Source organism: Lepisosteus platostomus, chromosome 4 (assembly GCF_059453375.1).
Source record: "Lepisosteus platostomus isolate fLepPlt1 chromosome 4, fLepPlt1.hap1, whole genome shotgun sequence".
Taxonomy (NCBI): domain Eukaryota; kingdom Metazoa; phylum Chordata; class Actinopteri; order Semionotiformes; family Lepisosteidae; genus Lepisosteus; species Lepisosteus platostomus.
This window is the reverse complement of record NC_142614.1, coordinates 16,571,431-16,588,765: the sequence shown is the minus strand read 5'-3', so window position 1 is coordinate 16,588,765 and position 17,335 is coordinate 16,571,431. Positions and strand designations below refer to the sequence as shown.

General features: G+C 37.8%; 1 protein-coding gene across 2 annotated transcripts in view; it reads left to right on the top strand.

The window, feature by feature from the left end:
* rai14 (retinoic acid induced 14) overlaps window positions 1-17,335 on the top strand; it is a 65,847-nt gene that overhangs the window by 18,668 nt on the left and 29,844 nt on the right. For both annotated transcript variants that reach the window (XM_088628768.1, XM_088628769.1), the window contains exon 3: window positions 14,117-14,247. In XM_088628768.1, the coding sequence (XP_088484894.1) occupies window positions 14,117-14,247 (131 nt within the window). The remainder of the gene's footprint in view (window positions 1-14,116; window positions 14,248-17,335) is intronic.

Below are 17,335 nucleotides of genomic sequence, written 5' to 3'. Positions count from 1 at the left end.
TCATTTTAACAGCTGCTGTTTGTCTTTGCCAGTTCTCTCTCTAGGCGCATGTTTTTCACATAAATCTGCGCAGTACGTCTGGTATCGGCCAAGGCGCAGATAAGGTACGTTTTCAAGAAGTGGGGTTTTACTGTACACGGTAGTTCCGGACAGTCTTTTTTTAAAAAAGAATGATGTGTCTGTAATTTACTGTAGTTTGAGGAGTAACGTCTATTAAAGGTACAAATTCATACTCCTGCTTTGGTTTGTTCTTGTCTGATCCACTCTAAAGTGCTGTGATATACAGAATTACTCTGGTGCAAATCTGTTAATTGTACTAAGAGATTAGGATCTTAACTGACTTTCACCATTTAAAAGTCATCCCTCTAATGGAATAGCTGTAATGTCTCTGTGGAACATGATATTACATGCTGTGTGCTATGAAGCCAATCCTCCTTTGTTTCAGAAGAATTATATCTGAACAGAAGCTACTATTGAATCAGTGCACTAATTTAGAAGGCTGATCTTATATTAGATACAGTATATCTGCACAGTGTTGTTGAATTCATTGCTTATGCCATAATGTACCAGGGCTTAAATATCACAACTGCAGGTGACCTTTTTGACGCCAGTTAAAGATGGCTCATCTTGCACTTGGTGTCTTCTGCATCTCTGAAAGCTGCACATGGTAAATGTGTTAAACCTAATTGGCAGTCATCATGTAGTCATCAGTGTGTGCAAGATCTATACAGTTTGATGGAAATGTCAGATAACCCATTAGATCAGCTGAAGCAGAGGCAACATGATATGTGGTTCTCTTCTCACAGCATGATGCGTATATTCTTTCAAGCTGTAGATCTTCAAGCCTCTGAAACACTAGATGGAGTTTGCAGAGAAGTGCAGTGGATGTTTTTGTGCATTATAGCAGCCCTATACCTTCATTATAGTACTGTCATTCAGTTTATTTTGAAAGCAGAAAGTGAGCCAAAATATTTGAGCCTATGATAGTTTGATTTTTTTTTTCATATGTAGCTGCCATTTTAATGTCAAGTTCAAATTGAAGACAAATATATTTGACACTTATTATTAATTCTTATATTTTGTTTAGGGTTTGGCCTGACAAAGTACTTCCAGCTAGGACCACATTCATTTTTATTCGTAAAAGAAATCGTTTTTAGTATAAATATCAGTCTGCTGCAGTATTCCAGGTGAATTATTTTAGATGTAAAAAAATATAAGAGAAACATAAGCAATGAGAACCTTGACAAGACGTTTCTTTAAAGCCTCTGATCTCCTCAGTTTCATGCATTGCTAAATTTCAGATGGGGAAAAAAAAGAATAAAAAAATCCCAGCTGGACAGCTGGGTTATCTGAGTAGAGTGTCACTTCCCTAAAATATTTTATACCAGAAAATCAGTATGGTAACAGTTAAAACACAGAAAAGTAAAACATTTTTAAAAATGTCTAAAAAAGACCTAAGGAAAAGCCTCAGTTTACCTAGTGTATGGAAGTGAGATTTTTTTTTGTTTCCACAGAGCGTCAATAATGAACCAAACTTACAAGCTGGGAGAGAATTGGCTGATTTTGTGGAAGGGAAATACAGATACTAGTATGCTTTTTCACTTTCAGTTTTAAGTATTCCACAAACTAATAGTTTCAGCATTTTCTGATTAAAATGTCTTGAAAAATTATGTAGAAATATGTTTTCCCTTCTGCCTTTCAGACTAAAAGTTGAAAAAGAGCTACTAATGTGAGGTGAAACTGAGCAGAAGCATTTATTTTATCTGTATGACCTAGTAGACTGGAAAGGCATAACTTGTTGGGCGGTCAGTTGATGCAAGGTTTTCATCGAGCTGTTTCTTGAAAGAAGTCGGGGTATGGTTGGGGAGATTGTCCCCTGATCATTTGGGTAAACAAAAAATGGCAGTGACTGATCCTTTCTTAGTACTTGACACTGACAACATACTGTACAAACTGGAATTGGTCTGTAGCTACCGTATGTTCTTTGTTTACACTATATGGTTGTAAGGCAAGTTATTTTTAATTTTTGTTTTGAAAATTGCCTATTGCAAAAATGGAAAAAAAAAAGATTTAAGGAACTCATATCTCCAATTAGTTGTTTTTTTTAGTTTCCACCCTGTTTTGGAATCGCCATGTGTGATTTGTTCAAGTCTTTGTTTGGAACTATGAACCCCGCAACCACACACAGGAGAATGAAGAAATGTAGATAGACTCCTTTGAGCCACTTGTCTTCTAACATGGGGTACGCACCACAGCCTAGTGCTGCTGGTTTAGATCTTGTTGAAGGATAACCACCTCAGCAGCAGCACAGCATGCCTGCAAGTACCAGGGAGGCTGCTGGGGTGAGATAACCATGGTCGGCCAATCCCACCCTACCTACAGCATGGCCCAGGCTCGGACCTGGGACATAGAGCTCAGCTGGAGCTCTTGACACAACATCAGTCTGAGCTGTGGTCTTCAGTTGCTTTGGAATGGTGCTTTAAAGCTCTGATGTACTGTGAGTTTACGTGGAGTTAAATTATTACAGACTAAAAGCTGGAATGGTTAGAAAGGTCTGGCAGAGCCGCTCGTACTGTAAAAGAGTAAAGATCTTTCCCGTTACAGTTGTTGTAAATAATATTTGGTCTCTAAGGACTCCCTTCAGCCTCTCCTGTCTCTTTTTTCACACTGTCAAGCTAACTTATTAACTTCTTAACTTATTTAAAAACATATATTTTTCTCTGTAGCATTCACACAAATACACAAAGCTTTTTTTTTGACAGCGCAGACCTATCCTAGCTCAGCTTAACACAATGCTTCTGAATTTCTTTTGTCTCACAAGTTTCAGAGGTTTGTAGGCCATTTTATGTGCCTTAGTGTGGCTAGATGATGAAACTTGCCACTACACAGTCCGAGGAGTTTTCTGGTAAGAAAAAGTTTTCACTTCCTCCTATCCTGAAAAAGGGAAACACAATCACAGATCTCTACAAGTGCATTCCTCATATATGCACATTAGAAACATTTTTCAATTTTGTTTTTAAACCTGTGTCCCAAAGGTTTAGAAAATGCTGTAATGCTGTTGCATTGGTAGATGGTTTTAGGTGAATTTAGATTCCCTATGCTCTTTCAAGTGGCGTGATCATTTGGAATTTGTGTCACATTAATATGCCAGGAATGAAGAGAGGTTAATTTTCCTATATGAAAAGTGATGTAGCCTGCTACACATAATGTCCGATTTGTGAGAGGTGCAAGGCAAAAGATGAAAACAGAAACCTTTTCTGGAATTTTTCTTGTCCTATTGTGCTTTCACTGTTTTGGATTTTGCCAGAGCTTTATTTCTGGTTTCAGTTGAAATTGAAATAAATGCCTCTATATGGTAGCCAAGGTAGCTGTGTGTCTTACAATGCGAAAATAGTGTGCCCTAGCTTTTATGGACAAGAGAAAACTGAATTTGATTACTCCAGAGAGGAATATGGCCCCGTATCATGCATTTACTGTAACTCTACTTGACTGAGATGTGTCTGACTGGAGAATTACCCATGCATTCCTGTGTCTGCAGTGGCCGCCAGCCAGACGTCTAAAATTAAGAAGATTAGGGGTCCAACACCTCTCAGCAAAAGGAATAGGATTAGCAGTTTTTAAATAGTTATTTAGCAAATTTTGAAATGGCTACCTTGTTTCTGTTAAACATACTTAAAAGACTTCGGAACATGAGTTAATGGATCTTGTTTGTATGTGAGAATTCTGAAAGCTGGACATGCTCCGTAGCTGTAATACTATGATCATAGACTGCATGGACTACATGTGTCATTGTCTCCCCTTTCCACATTGCGAGTGTCCCAGTGCACCACAAAATCCATGACAGTTTTAAGTCGGTATCTTGCTAACCCGGTGATTGTGTCCCGAGCATTGTGCTTGCAGATCCCTCTAGTTAAGTGCCAGAGTCAGTTGATTTAAGCAATTTAGAGTAGAGGGGTAATATCTGTTTTGAAGGAGAAGCAAAAACCTTTTTTTAAAAAAAACTAAAATATCTTCTCTCCCAGTAAAAGCTTCTAATTTCACTGAGAAACCTTTTATATTCTACTCAAAATACAATGCGAAACTTTGCCTCAAGCTTGAGAATATCATGTGAACAATATGAATTATTGTTGCATTAAGTGAGATATGCATGGCTATTGCCGATTCTACTCTTTATGCGTTAGTATAAAATCTCTAGTCCAAACATTTCCTTTGTATTGTACTTCTTTCACTCCATATCCTTTCTTAATTGCTGATACTATCAGCAACTGACAGTGTTTTTTTTCTTAGCGTAGTGCTTAATGTTTAACTATATCTGGCAGCCACCGCCAGGCTGGGGCAAATTGATCATGTTCTTTACCAAGGAGTGCATAGCTTTCAATTGCAGGAAACTGATAAGGTTACTGCCTATTTTTAAAATAAGCATGAGTTTGCAGGGCCACATTTTTCAGTCAACGGGGTAATTGTGTAAGAACAACACTGAGACTCCCAAAGACAACAGGAAGGCATAGCTGGAATAACTTTCTTCTTTAGCTCTCCCCACATTCTTCCGTGTTAATGACTTGTTTTATGAAGATTTGGATAACAGGTCACTGCTATTGGTTTTCTTGAAATTAGAGACAATTAGTACGAGTTCCAAAAACTGAATAAAATAACATTCTTCCAACTCTAGACTTGTATGTTCAGAAAGATTATGGTTTAGTGGGATAAATATGGCTTTCTCCTTTATGATGGTACACCATTTTTCTGAAAAAAAGTGCCTGGGTATGAACAGCAATACAGCAGATTTGTTTCAGAAGGTTCACAGTGCAAGTATGTGAACTGAAGATAGTTATTAGTGGAACTAGCAAAACATACTGGTTTCTGTTCTATTAACATTGCCAGCTGAATTATGAATGTTGTGCATTTGACCTGTATTATACATAGTTTTATTATTATAATAGTTTTTATATATTATTTAATATAGTTGCTGCGCTTGTCAAGTGTGTGATCTTGATGTAACAGTATGTGGTGTATCCTTTCATTATAGCACTGTAGTTTAATATTGACATAATTGACAAGTATTTATGTTTGACCCTTGAGCATTAAGGGTATTGCTAATAGTTAATCTGCTTTTACAAAGATCTAATGAAAGTTTCTTATACTACACAGCCATTTGCAAATGGTATCATTCAATACTGTCAATCACTGCCTTTGTATCATACTGGTTGTCCTGGTTATTTTTTGTCCTCTTCTACACTTTTCAGGGCGTTCCCTATCTTATGGATCTTGCGAAGATGCATGTTACAATTACTGTTCATCTTGAGAGAATGATGAGGTAGCCCTCTGTATTGGGTTCCTCCATAGCGCTCCAGAAGTGAGCAAAGTCATAGCGCCTTTTGTATTTAAGTTTTCATAAGTAGTAAGGAATCGCTAGACAAAACAAAAACCTCAAATCTACGCCATGTAAGTGGTATTCAAGTCAATTTCCTGTCACAAATAATCTTTCACCAGTCCAATGCCTGTATGTTGACATGGATATTTAAAAAGCAAGTGTTTCAGTTATTATTTTTCAAAATATCGGCATTTCTTTTTTTGTCAAATCCCGATCTTGATAAGAATGGAATGTTTACTCATATGAAAGGGAGGTGGTGGCATTGTTAGATGTTTTTCTTTGCCAGACAGTTGTTTAGCTGAGCAAGTCCCCTCAAGATAATGCTAAGTGTTTCCTGTTGTTGCAAGGACTGCAGCAGCATGAGTGTTGATGTCCTTTAATGGTGTTTAGTGGTATCCTCTTGGTGCGTTGTGCAGCACAGTCCACAGTGAGATGTGTAATGCTACAGTATTAGACACACTGTACTGCCAAGTAAAGCTGTGGTATAGCTATTAAAAGCTTAAAAGGCTGACAAAAATAAGTATGTTAATCAAATAACAGCTTTTTACACTGCTGAGCATAGGCGCCACATATTGGGAGTGTTCCTACCAGTCTTATGATATGGTAGCCAAAGTAGTTCAGCTCAAATAGAGAGACATGAGTGGAACTATACTGTGTGGAATGAGCACATTTCATTTGGCACTTCATTCTTTTAAAGTACAGTAAATATTTATTGGCAAACAAATGTATGCAGTGGAAAAGTATTGCGGCGGCGGAGTTTACAAATGGAAAACTTTTGCTTAGTTGGCATTTCTAGCTCTAGCCAAGCAGATTTTGGGTTTGGTGTCTAGTGATAGGCACTGCACTCACAATTCTGCCAGTCCCACAGTCTCGCACTGCTTCATTAACTGCTAGCAGAGCTGTGCTGTTATAGGAGGAACAGTCAAAGAATTCTTTACCATGGATTATAACACCTCTAAGGGCTGTTTCTACAAACCGTTGGCTGAAATTGCAGATTCATACCCCAGCTGGGATATTCCTTTGAGCCAAGACCTATCTGTCAAGTTGCTCCAGTAACACCTTGCTGTATAAAGGAGGCTCTAGGCTGGTGCTATAAATGTGAATATTTTATCAATTGATTTAAAATAAAGGAATAAGAAAAATAGAACTCTGCCTAAAAACATGCTAAGGTCACACAGATAGGAGTTTAATTCTTGTTTTCTGTAGATTCTGGGGCAATCTGCAGGTTTTGGCAACCATGATGTTACTTGTTGTAATGGACACTGGAGGCTTTGTGTACTGTACATGCTCATTTACTGACTTCATCCCACGTGCTTCTCTGAGAATGAGAGTAATTTTTTGTTCTTCGCGTTATGAACTGTTGGCCTACATCTGACAAAAGCTGAGATTTACGGAAGTAATGCAGAGACAGTCACCATAAATAAAATGCTTCCATTTACCTCAACTTAAAAGCTAAAGTATGAGATATTATGCAAATAATCTCAGTTATTCATCTTATTATAATTTGTATAATACCATCACAAAACAGAAGACTGGCTTTGCTTTATTTTTGCCCTTCTTTCACCTTAATGTTACTTCAATTACAGACTGCATTTTTCCAAATGTGGAAGTTCAGACATGGAAATTTGATCTTGAAAGGAGGAGAATAAAGTAATTTCAAGATCACAAACGCAATTATGAAACATATCCATCCGCCCTAAGAAATAATACCTGTTGAATTTATGTTTTTTATAAATGTAGAGTTGCCAGACTGGATCAGATGTAGCGAGATGATCCGGAGTCAAAGCTGTGTTCACAAAGCTCAGCCTGTGATCAGGCACGTGTTTGCATATTTTTGGACTTAACTTGTTCGATGTGAGGAACAGAGGTTGGACATGAGGATGGGACTGTCATGACTCAGCCCCACAAACACAAACACAAACAATGGGTTTTGCTCCAAAGGTTTAGATAACAGGGTTAGTACATTGCTGAGCACCAGACACTAGTAATTAAAGTCTAACAGGGAATTGCGTGAGGTTTGTCTTTTTCCTAAACTACTGTACATTACTGCAGAATATACTACATTGATAAAACGGTAAAATGGGTAATAATGATAAGATTTTAAAATAGATGTGCAGTTCATGAGATAATGGTATGATCAGTTGTTCAAGGTTATGACCAGAAGAAGCTGTATTCAGTTTTTAAGTCTTTTTTTAAGGCTGAACTGCACTGATCTCTGCATCCATGTGTTCTCCAGTCTGTCGTTGAGATTGTTGTCCTTCCTGGATAAAGCTGTACAGCATGTAAAGAGGAAATGACTTCCAGATTGTTGGATCACCTTCCTCATATTTCCCATTAGCAAAAAGTGGAGTGAATGACTTATTGTAAATGAAACAGCACAGAGTAAGTTTGAAATTCGGAAGGTACGGGGCTGGTGTCAACACAGGCTGTCCTGGATCGTTTCCTGCTTTGCCCTCTTGTTCGTCACGGTACTGGCACAGAATCAGTCACAGGGGGGAAAATGCTAATTAAACATAACTGATGAGTACTGGAAAGATTTTACCTTGCAAAGATTTCTCTCATTTCCTTTTGGATTTCCAAAAAACGGGGAGTTTTCCTGTTTCTTACAAGTGTTTTATAAACACGTCATAGCTGTTATACATCCTGTGCATTGTACTGCATATGACCTCTTTTTTTGCATGCTGAAATGTCTGCTTTAAACACGCTTTTCCATGGGTCTCTGCCATCTCAGTGTTTCAGCTGTAGGCCCAGGCCATGTCATGTTGTTGGAAGAAATCACTGTGCAGTATTTTGTGGTACTTAGAAGTGTGAAATTTCCCGTGTGGTTGCAGCATTTCGACTCCATGTGCGGGTTTTATGTTGTTGTCAAATCAGCTGGTGTTTAATCACGCTCGTCTTTTAAGCTGTGAACGAGCGGGTTTGCTGTTTTGCTAAGTGCAGATCCTCGTATCCTTGTACCTTTCAGCTTGTTTTTAGTGACAAATAAGGGTTAAAGACCATCTTGTGTCTCTTGGAACTAGCATACATATCTTTTCATCTAATTTGTCTGTGTAATTTTATAATTAATAGTGCTAACATTTTAGTAGCGTACTTAGAGGTTATTACAAATTTTTAAATAAAAGTAAATGATTTCCATCAGGGTCCAATGATAACACTGCTTGCAATAACAGTACTTTAAAAGCATTACTGTATCCACATTTGCATCTGTGTGTGCTGAATAGGAGATATTAAACATATGGTGCAACAACATTAAGTCAGTCTCATACATTTCTGGAACAACTCATAACTAAGGTCAGTTACTTACAAGCCGTACAAATGATAGCTTCAGGTCGTCTCACAGCAATTGCTTTCATATGTGCAGGTAATAACATAGCAGTTAACATAGTAGTTTCAAAAGTGTTGCTTGTCTCATACCCTGTACCTGCTCTTTGTGATCCCTTGTTAAAATATACAGTATGTGGTCATGATTACATAATCTTTATCTGTGCAGCAGACACAAATCTCAGATTGTATCTTGGTTTAGCGAAATCTGTTATGATTTGTTCTTAATCTTGATACAAATGTTTTTGGAGGAAGAACAGTTTTGCAACTTTAAGAGCCCTGGAAGGTACTGTATCTGTTGCAAAACTAGCAATTTGTTCTCAAGACTTTCACTTCTTTCCTCCATTGAGACATTGCTATGTCAGCACTGATGAGATTCTAACATACAGCAGATGCACAAACTAAATGAGTCTTATCTAACATAGTGTTTCCAAAATTTCTAACACATTCTGCTAGTGTTTTCTTTTCTAATTAAACCTGAAAACTGTGACTAAAACCATGTGTGTTTGTCATTTTTTTTAAGTGGATGGACATTAAGGGCTACCAGATGTAGTTCACTGGGTTATAACACAGAATTGTGAGAATCAACGATTAGAAATATGAAAATAGCACTTAATGTTTCAAGATATACATGGAGCCTCTTTTCTGACCTGCTGGATGTCTCTGCAAGTAAAATTTAAATTGTTTAAAAAGAACTGTATTTTCAGTGCGTTCAGCATTTGGATCCACGTACCTCTATGAACAAGTATTTTCACACTGGTCACTTTTCAGCTGGTCTTGGAGCTGCTAAATAACAAGTAAAGCCTGTGTACTGCTTTGACTGTCAAAAACAGTCCTTGGGCATTGGGACACTCAATAAGGGCATCGATCACACTGAACTGGTAAGGGTCTTGCTTTTAAATGAAGCTTCTTAACGCTTTAGACAAGTTTAATATTAACACACATAGCAAAACGTTACAAATTTTTACAATGACTTGGCAGAGGACTTCTTGTTGGCTTGTTAGCCTGTTGTGCAGGGTGATTTCTTCTTCTCGGCTATTGTACATCTCAGGTGCTTATCTGTAATCCCCTGTTTACTGTGACATTCCAGGAGTGCAGGCGGGTAGTTCAGCTGCACAGGCCACCACAGTGATGCATGTGTGTGTGTTTTATGACTTGAGTTTCGCCTGGCCAGCAGAATGTTAAGCGCAGGCTGAATTGGCAGGTGACAGAAATAGGTTTGCCTTAAAGGCCACCTTGGAGTGATTTCCAGCCCCAGTCCAAAAATAGGGACAAGCTGCCTGACCTCTGGCTCCTAAGAGTGTGTGATCCTTAAATCTCCATTGATTTATTTTGGGGAATCCAGGGATCCATGCTTTGTCTGCACTGAGTGTTTTTGACTTTGGAATTGCTTTTCTCTTAAAAACGTAAAGAGCACTTATATAAATATACAGAATTTAACTTAAAGAATATTGATTAAAATCCTATACTCCCTTCCCTTATAAAATGTTTATTCTATTCACATGCTTCATTAGGTCGTTTTTCTCTTAATTTATTTTTTCTCAAGCAAAACAAAATAATAAACTCAAAATGTTTTGCTTTGTTAGTGGTTTGAGAACTAGAAACGCATTAGCTTTTGAAATTTGAAGGTAGCTTTCATTGGTTTCATTAGTAGAGATTGTAACTTGTATACCTAAATATATATATATATGCGTTTATATCTGTATATTGTGTATGTCATCTATGTGTATGTAATTATGATTATTAAGTTCACCACAAGAAAACCAGCAAAGAATTATATTATGTATATAATGCTAAAACAGTGCTTTACAGTTCTGGTAGCACAGTGTCAGACATAAGCCTTCTACTAGGCAGAGTGTAAGGAGTGAGATAGTAGGCTTCAGTGTCTTCCACAGTGGCAAAAGGCCAACTATTAATTACATTAAGTGCTTTATTTATTTTGTCTTGGGATCTTCATCAGCTTATATCTAGGATGCACATTATGGTATTTTACACAATAAGAGGTGATGCGGTCTCCTTCATCCAGCGTCCGTCTGGCCTGTTTATTTTAGGAGCTGCGTACATGTATCTTCTGGTGGTATGTATTAAAGTTGCTGTATTGCCTCCAATGTGAAATCTGTGCACCACATTATTTTCTATCAACTCTCGCATTACTGTTTTCAGGGACTTTCAAATATCTTTTGAGATGTTTTTTAGCAGGTGACAATACTGCGCTGCACACTACAGAAAATACAGCGGGCCTCACCCTTACTGTGTTGTGATGGTCTATGCAACGGCAAGCAAAAATATCGCTGCACAACAAATTGAAGGTGTCATTTAATTTTCAGTACCGAACCCATTGTGCTGAGGTCTTCATCTTTTCCAGACAACTTCATCACACGTCTTTCAGTATATCCCACCTCTATTGTCATCTTTTTTTGCTCACTTTTACATCTCTGTGCATCTGCAGTCAAACATTTCTGAGGTCTCGGCGCTTCTGTCCTGTTAAACCATAGAAAGGTTTGGCTGCTCTCCAGCGGATGACCTACATGTGCAATGAGGGGGAGACCTCATGAATCTGCCATCCATGCAGAGGGAGGGCTGCTTCCAGCCCTGGAGGGGTGAGGCAGGCCTTGGCCGGGCCCTGCTGATAGATGGTGTGTTTCTGCTGTGTAGCCATTGAGAGCTCTTTGCTCGTATTGTTAGCTGACTTCATCGGCAATTTGTAACTGTTATCTGGATTCTGTTACTCACTCTTCTGGCTGAGCTTAATGTAGGAGGCTCTTAAGGTTCCAGTTTACTGTTTTATGATCAGACTTTTATAAGGATCTCTGGACAAAAGCACATCTGTTCTCTTCTTTGTGTGTTCTGGGCTGTGAGTAACTCTTCGTAGTGCACTTCTCACTGTACTGATTGTATTGTATGTATTGTATTATTATTATTGTATCATTCGTTACACTGTTGCTGTGTTTTCTGTGTTAAGCTGCTGTTGCACTTCAATGTCCCTCACGGGATCAATAAATTATCCATCTCGGGCAATTCAGTATCAACCCTTTATTTTGATAGTGCTAAAATGTTTTCATGGCTGCTAATATTGATGACTCAGGACTGCTGTTAAAAATAGTCCTTCATATTTACTTATTTGGTGTTACGACCCCAAGTGTCTAGGGGTAAAGGGCTGTAACATTTAGGATAATTTTTGGATGCAGGTGGGACTAGTGACTAGTTCTGGTGAGGGACTAGGAAGCGTGATAACAAGTGCTGTTGGAAAAGTGATGATTTTAAGGTGAATAAGTGACTGGTACATAATAAGACACAATAACACACAGTGAAAAGGAACTAGAGTGGTGCAAAAGAAAAGAAAACAACAAACAAAATGGAACTGGCTAAGAAAGTGAGGGAAACTGACCTAACTACAAAAGAAAACCCGAAACACACGGACTTTGGCGTCTTCAAACACCCTAGCTAACCTTCACTAACTACCCAAAACCATACAAGACAAACGGCACTCACCAGTACTAACTAGTGTTACTAATACAAAATCAACTACGTGTGCAAAATGTACCCAACAACCTAAACTAACCCTTAACACAAAAGTTCACACAAATACACAAGTGAACTAGGAATACAAATAAGGGAAAACGAGAGTAATCAACAGGAACAGAGTACAAAAGGTTGAACATAACACATTAGGGCAAGGTTATGGCAAAACAAGGATAAACACACAAACGAACGATAGGAGACGAACAGAAACCAACAAAAGCCGAAGCTATACGAAAACACACACATACAAAGCAAAACAACAAACCAACAAAGCCGAAGCAATAACCAAAAGTGAAATGAAGCAAAGCAAAACCAAGCGGGACCAAAGTCAAACAAAAGGCCTCTTCCTTCTGTAAACCTCCATGTTATATACTGAATAAGATGAGTTCTGATTGGTCGAGAAGCTGATTGAAAATGATGTCACAGAAACAATGATATTATGATGGGCCAATGGGGGAGGGAGAACAATAAAAGTCAGGAAGTGTGGAACAGCAACAAAACACACTGGGACACATTTGGCATTTTCTATAAGGTACTCGTCTTTTTCACAAACGGTATATGTAATGTTTAAAGATTTGTCCTTGTGCTTGCCACCTGAAAATCATTCAACCCTGTGAAGATTTTGAATTCTGCTACTATATTTCAGTTATTTTTTTTTTATTTTGACTTAATCATTCTTCTGCCACACATTAGAAATTAAGGTAGTTCTTCCATCAAGAGGGACGCTTCACCTGAATGCATCTTGCTTACATTGTATGCTTAAGAACGTGATTAAGTTGACAGTCCAAAGATTTCTTAAAGAGGATAATAATGCTTATCTACGATTAAACTGGATTAGCCCGTTCTAAAAGTCACAAGCAGGAGTGGTGTTCAAACTTGCAAGCTTTTCATGTGTAAAGAATTCAGCTGTTTCTCAGGACTGTATTGCTCTATTTTACTTTTTGGGATTTAGTATGTACAGTATGTGCCTATGTTGTGTCAGTGTTGTCATGACAAAATATTTTATCTGATGTACTGTAGATGTTTCACCTGCAAGTACAGAAAACGGATCAGAAATAAAATGATGGTGCAAATAAAAATTCATTCTGTAGTGCTCCCAGAGGAGCTCTGGACAAATTGCATACTGGTCATGCACTAGAGAATCAGTTACATGTGAACTGTCACTTTGGACAAAAGTGGATCCCATCTGTTCAAGTGGAGAATACATAGTAAACGTTCTGTCTGGTTTAAAATGTTTGGGTAGAATTCTGTACATCTTTTACAGGCAGGAGATGGAAAATCAGAATGTATTAGAATGATTAGATATAATATCAGACAGCAGATGAGTTATAATCATCATGGTTCTTCAATCAGTGCAGCATCTTCCCTTGAGCACAGAGGCTCGGATCCTCTATGGAACATTTTTCACTTTTTAATGCTCGAGGCAGCTGCAGCCAGCTGCATACAGCTGTTACTGTATGCCTACACAAAACTTAGTGTAGTCTGAATCTTAGAAATTACACAATGGACTAGGTTTTGGAGGGTTTGAAACTATTCTTAGATAGGTCTGTATCTGTGTCTTCACGTGCCTTTCGCAACATCCTTCATCTGTGTAGGCTTTCAGACAGTAGGCTGGGGCTTAATGACGTATATGCTACTGTTTGATTTTTATTGGTTAAACTGTGGCATTGAAGAGTACAAGTTTGTGCACAGATGGCTGATGTAGCAACATGTACATATCAACCTGCAAATATGACAACTCTGTAAATTTATTTTAAAAGATTGCTCCACTTCAAGTCATGCTTGAAGCAAAGTGTTTTGGTGCTGAGTACCAAAGCACCTCATGTCCTCCTGAAGGAAGTGTGTGGCCCTCTGGATGGCAATGATGCGTGCTTCATGGCTGCTCTGTGCTTCTCCTCGCAGGGTCATGAGTGGAATAAGAATGATGACCGCCTCCTGAATGCTGTGGAACATGGGGAGGTGGACAAGGTCACCTCCCTGCTGGGCAAGAAGGGAGTCAATGCTGTAAAACTGGACAGCGAGGGAAAGTCAGCGTGAGTATTGTTCTGCTGCTTCTACTCTGTAGGCATTACATAGGCTTTAAAGCACTACAAGAAAGTCTACAACAAAATACTATAAGAAAGGCTATGATCAGTTTTTGGCCTCCCTAGTATATTCAAATCGAGATTCATTGAATATCAGATTCACATTTGTCTTTCGAGCAAAACTGCAGCTTAAGTCTTCTTAAGTCATACTGTATCTTCCAATTGGATATTGTACTGAATGGTTGGAAAAACTCCACATTAAAATCTAAATTACTCATTTCATTTCTGCGAACGATTAACAAGCACCACAAAGACTCTTGATGAAAGGGTTAGCCATGCTAACAGTTCCTGGACTATTACTATGCAAGATCACAGCTCTGCTGTTAGTTGCTCTTCCATAGCTAGAGATATGACATTTATCCATAACTGGAAAAACAAGCAAAGGGGTCAAGGCCAGGGATTTCAATCTTAGTTCCTGGGAGGCCCCGTGTCTTGTGGTTGTCATCCAGCCCTGGCCTGATGAATCCCAAGGCTCAAGTAAGGAAATCACATTGTAAAAGGATAACCTTTGTAAAACCCCTGACATATTGTGAATATGTTGCATGACTGGGTTTTATTTGATGCACTTGCTTATCAGAAATACACGGGGGATTAATCTTGCTGTGCATGAGCATTATATATGGTTTAGTGAAAAATGGTTATTTTGGTGCCAGATTTTCAATAACCATTCCAGGCTGTCAGATCTTGAATTGGATGTCCACATGCTTGTTGGACATTTTCCATTTAGAGAAGTCAAGGCCCACGTAAAAGATTTATAGATAAAAGTCTGGTTTGAAAAGTTGTTTGAAAAAATGCATGGATTTTATTGGTAATGTATCCTTCCTGTACCAGTTGCTTTCCGGGATAGGCTCCTTACTAATCTAAATTGGATAAACCGGCTAGAAAGTAGATGGAAGGATGATTTTAATAATTTTGTCGGTTAGATCAGAGGGGATAAAGGGGAAATGCAGCGCTATTTTTACATTTCAGGGTTATAAAGAATCGGCATTGATGACTGCTTTTCAAACCATAATGAAAGTACAAAGTGCACAGTAAAGTACAGAACCTCCAATTTCCATTAAAAAACACATGAAATTTCCAGGTACATGTCGTGCCATATTGACGCCGTTGTCTACAGTTTAGAATGAGGCAACAAAACCTCTGGTGACGTGAAGCAGCCGTATTACATGGTAATCGATCGTGCCCGTGCATATATCTCTTTGAATCGGATAGAAATATTGCTCTTAGTCATAAACATATTTAATGCACATCTTTACTTAGGTCTTAAACATAATTATGATAAAAAGGACCAGGTACATTTTTTTCCATTTTTCTATTAAGGACTGATACCCTCTCATACGTTCTTTCATCAGTTGCTTGTAATGGGCAAAAATGGTAGGAATGGCTCCCGGTTCGAGCACAATCTTTGGTTTAGTATCTGAACTGAGAATATATTTCATATTATAAACTGTCAGGCTTCAAAGTCATGTTGAATCCAAAGCAGAGAAAATTTTAATACTCATGACTTATTCCAGATTGACAATATTTGAAAATTGTTCTATTTCTGTTGCAATAAAGCTAATGCTTTAGACCAAGTAAATTTTGCTACTGTATTAATTTATGTATAATTTTATTAAACTGATCCATACAAGGCAACATGATTTTTAGATACTTTATCTACACTGAAGATTTGAATGAGTGCAATTGAATTGAATTCAATATATTGACTGAGACGACTTTGCCAATACCATTTGCTAACTCACACTGAAATAATTCTGCGGTGAAATGTCTGCTGCAAAACCTGTACTTATCCGCTTAAACAGTACATTGTGCTGAATCTTGTCTTGTTGGCAGGACCAACATCAGTGCCCACGTTTATCTCCCATCACTTGACTAGTTGAATATTTTCCTTAAAATATTTCTTATTTTTCTTGAAACATTTTTACTTTCTGCTGATCCAATTCTCTGTTTTGTGTGACCACTATTGTTATGCACAGCCAAATGCTTGACAGTGAAGCATCGTTTAAAATATATACGCAAGTTGAGAAAGCCAAAAAAAGTTTAACATTGTTTGTAGCCAAAGTTTTCCTTTTTGCTTACAGGGACAAGTGAGCTTTGCGGCACAATTCACATGAACTCTTGTTCTCACCTGTGGTGAGACCAGTGCTTTACAACAACATAGCGACCATACAGTACTTTCACAAAGTTCCCGATTTTGTGCTTAGTTAATAATTAATGGTGTAGCTAAAATGTAAAAAATGTGGCTATCAATGAATTTATTTTGTTCATGCCAGGTCTGAAAAATTGGAACTGTAATTGCCCTTGAATGTGAATAATCTCGAGAGATTTCTTGCTATTTTGTTATCTATCTGGTGTGGAGGGATCCAAAGTTGTGTTATTTTAACAATATTAATTTATTTTCCAGATATTTGCCAGTAAGAAATGTAAAACTGTATGTATAGTATTTCCATTTTGTACACAGAAGTGAATTTCAAATGTACTCAAGCAGATGCTGACAACTTTCTACTGAAAAATCAATTAAAACCACAAAAGCATTAAGTTGCTATAGGGCAAGGAAATACCTTCTGAAATGATAACATATTGCACATATGGATAATTTGTCCTTTTCTATAAGCTGCAAGCGAATAAAATGAGAACTATGTATTGTTGACTTGTGTATACCGTCTCATAGATCTTCATATTTCTGAGGACAGAATCCAGTGATCTATATCATTTAGCCCCTGAGTAGATAGCTGTCTTTGAAACTGCTTTACAAATATTGATGAGAAGGTTTTCTCTTAATTGTGATGTCAGCCCCAGTTGTTCTCCTTAGGAAAACTGTACAAACAGGCAGGACGTCTACAGAATGTCACTTTATATAGCACATCATGTTAGGATACACTTGAATCTCCTTAGCTTTGGGAAATATTACACTCCAGAGCTTTTACACTAATCTAAAGAAAGTAACTGTGCATATATTAATTTATTTTTTTTATTTAACTTGAATAATTAAGATATTCTATAGTTATTAATGGTAATATTGGCATGACAGCATAAA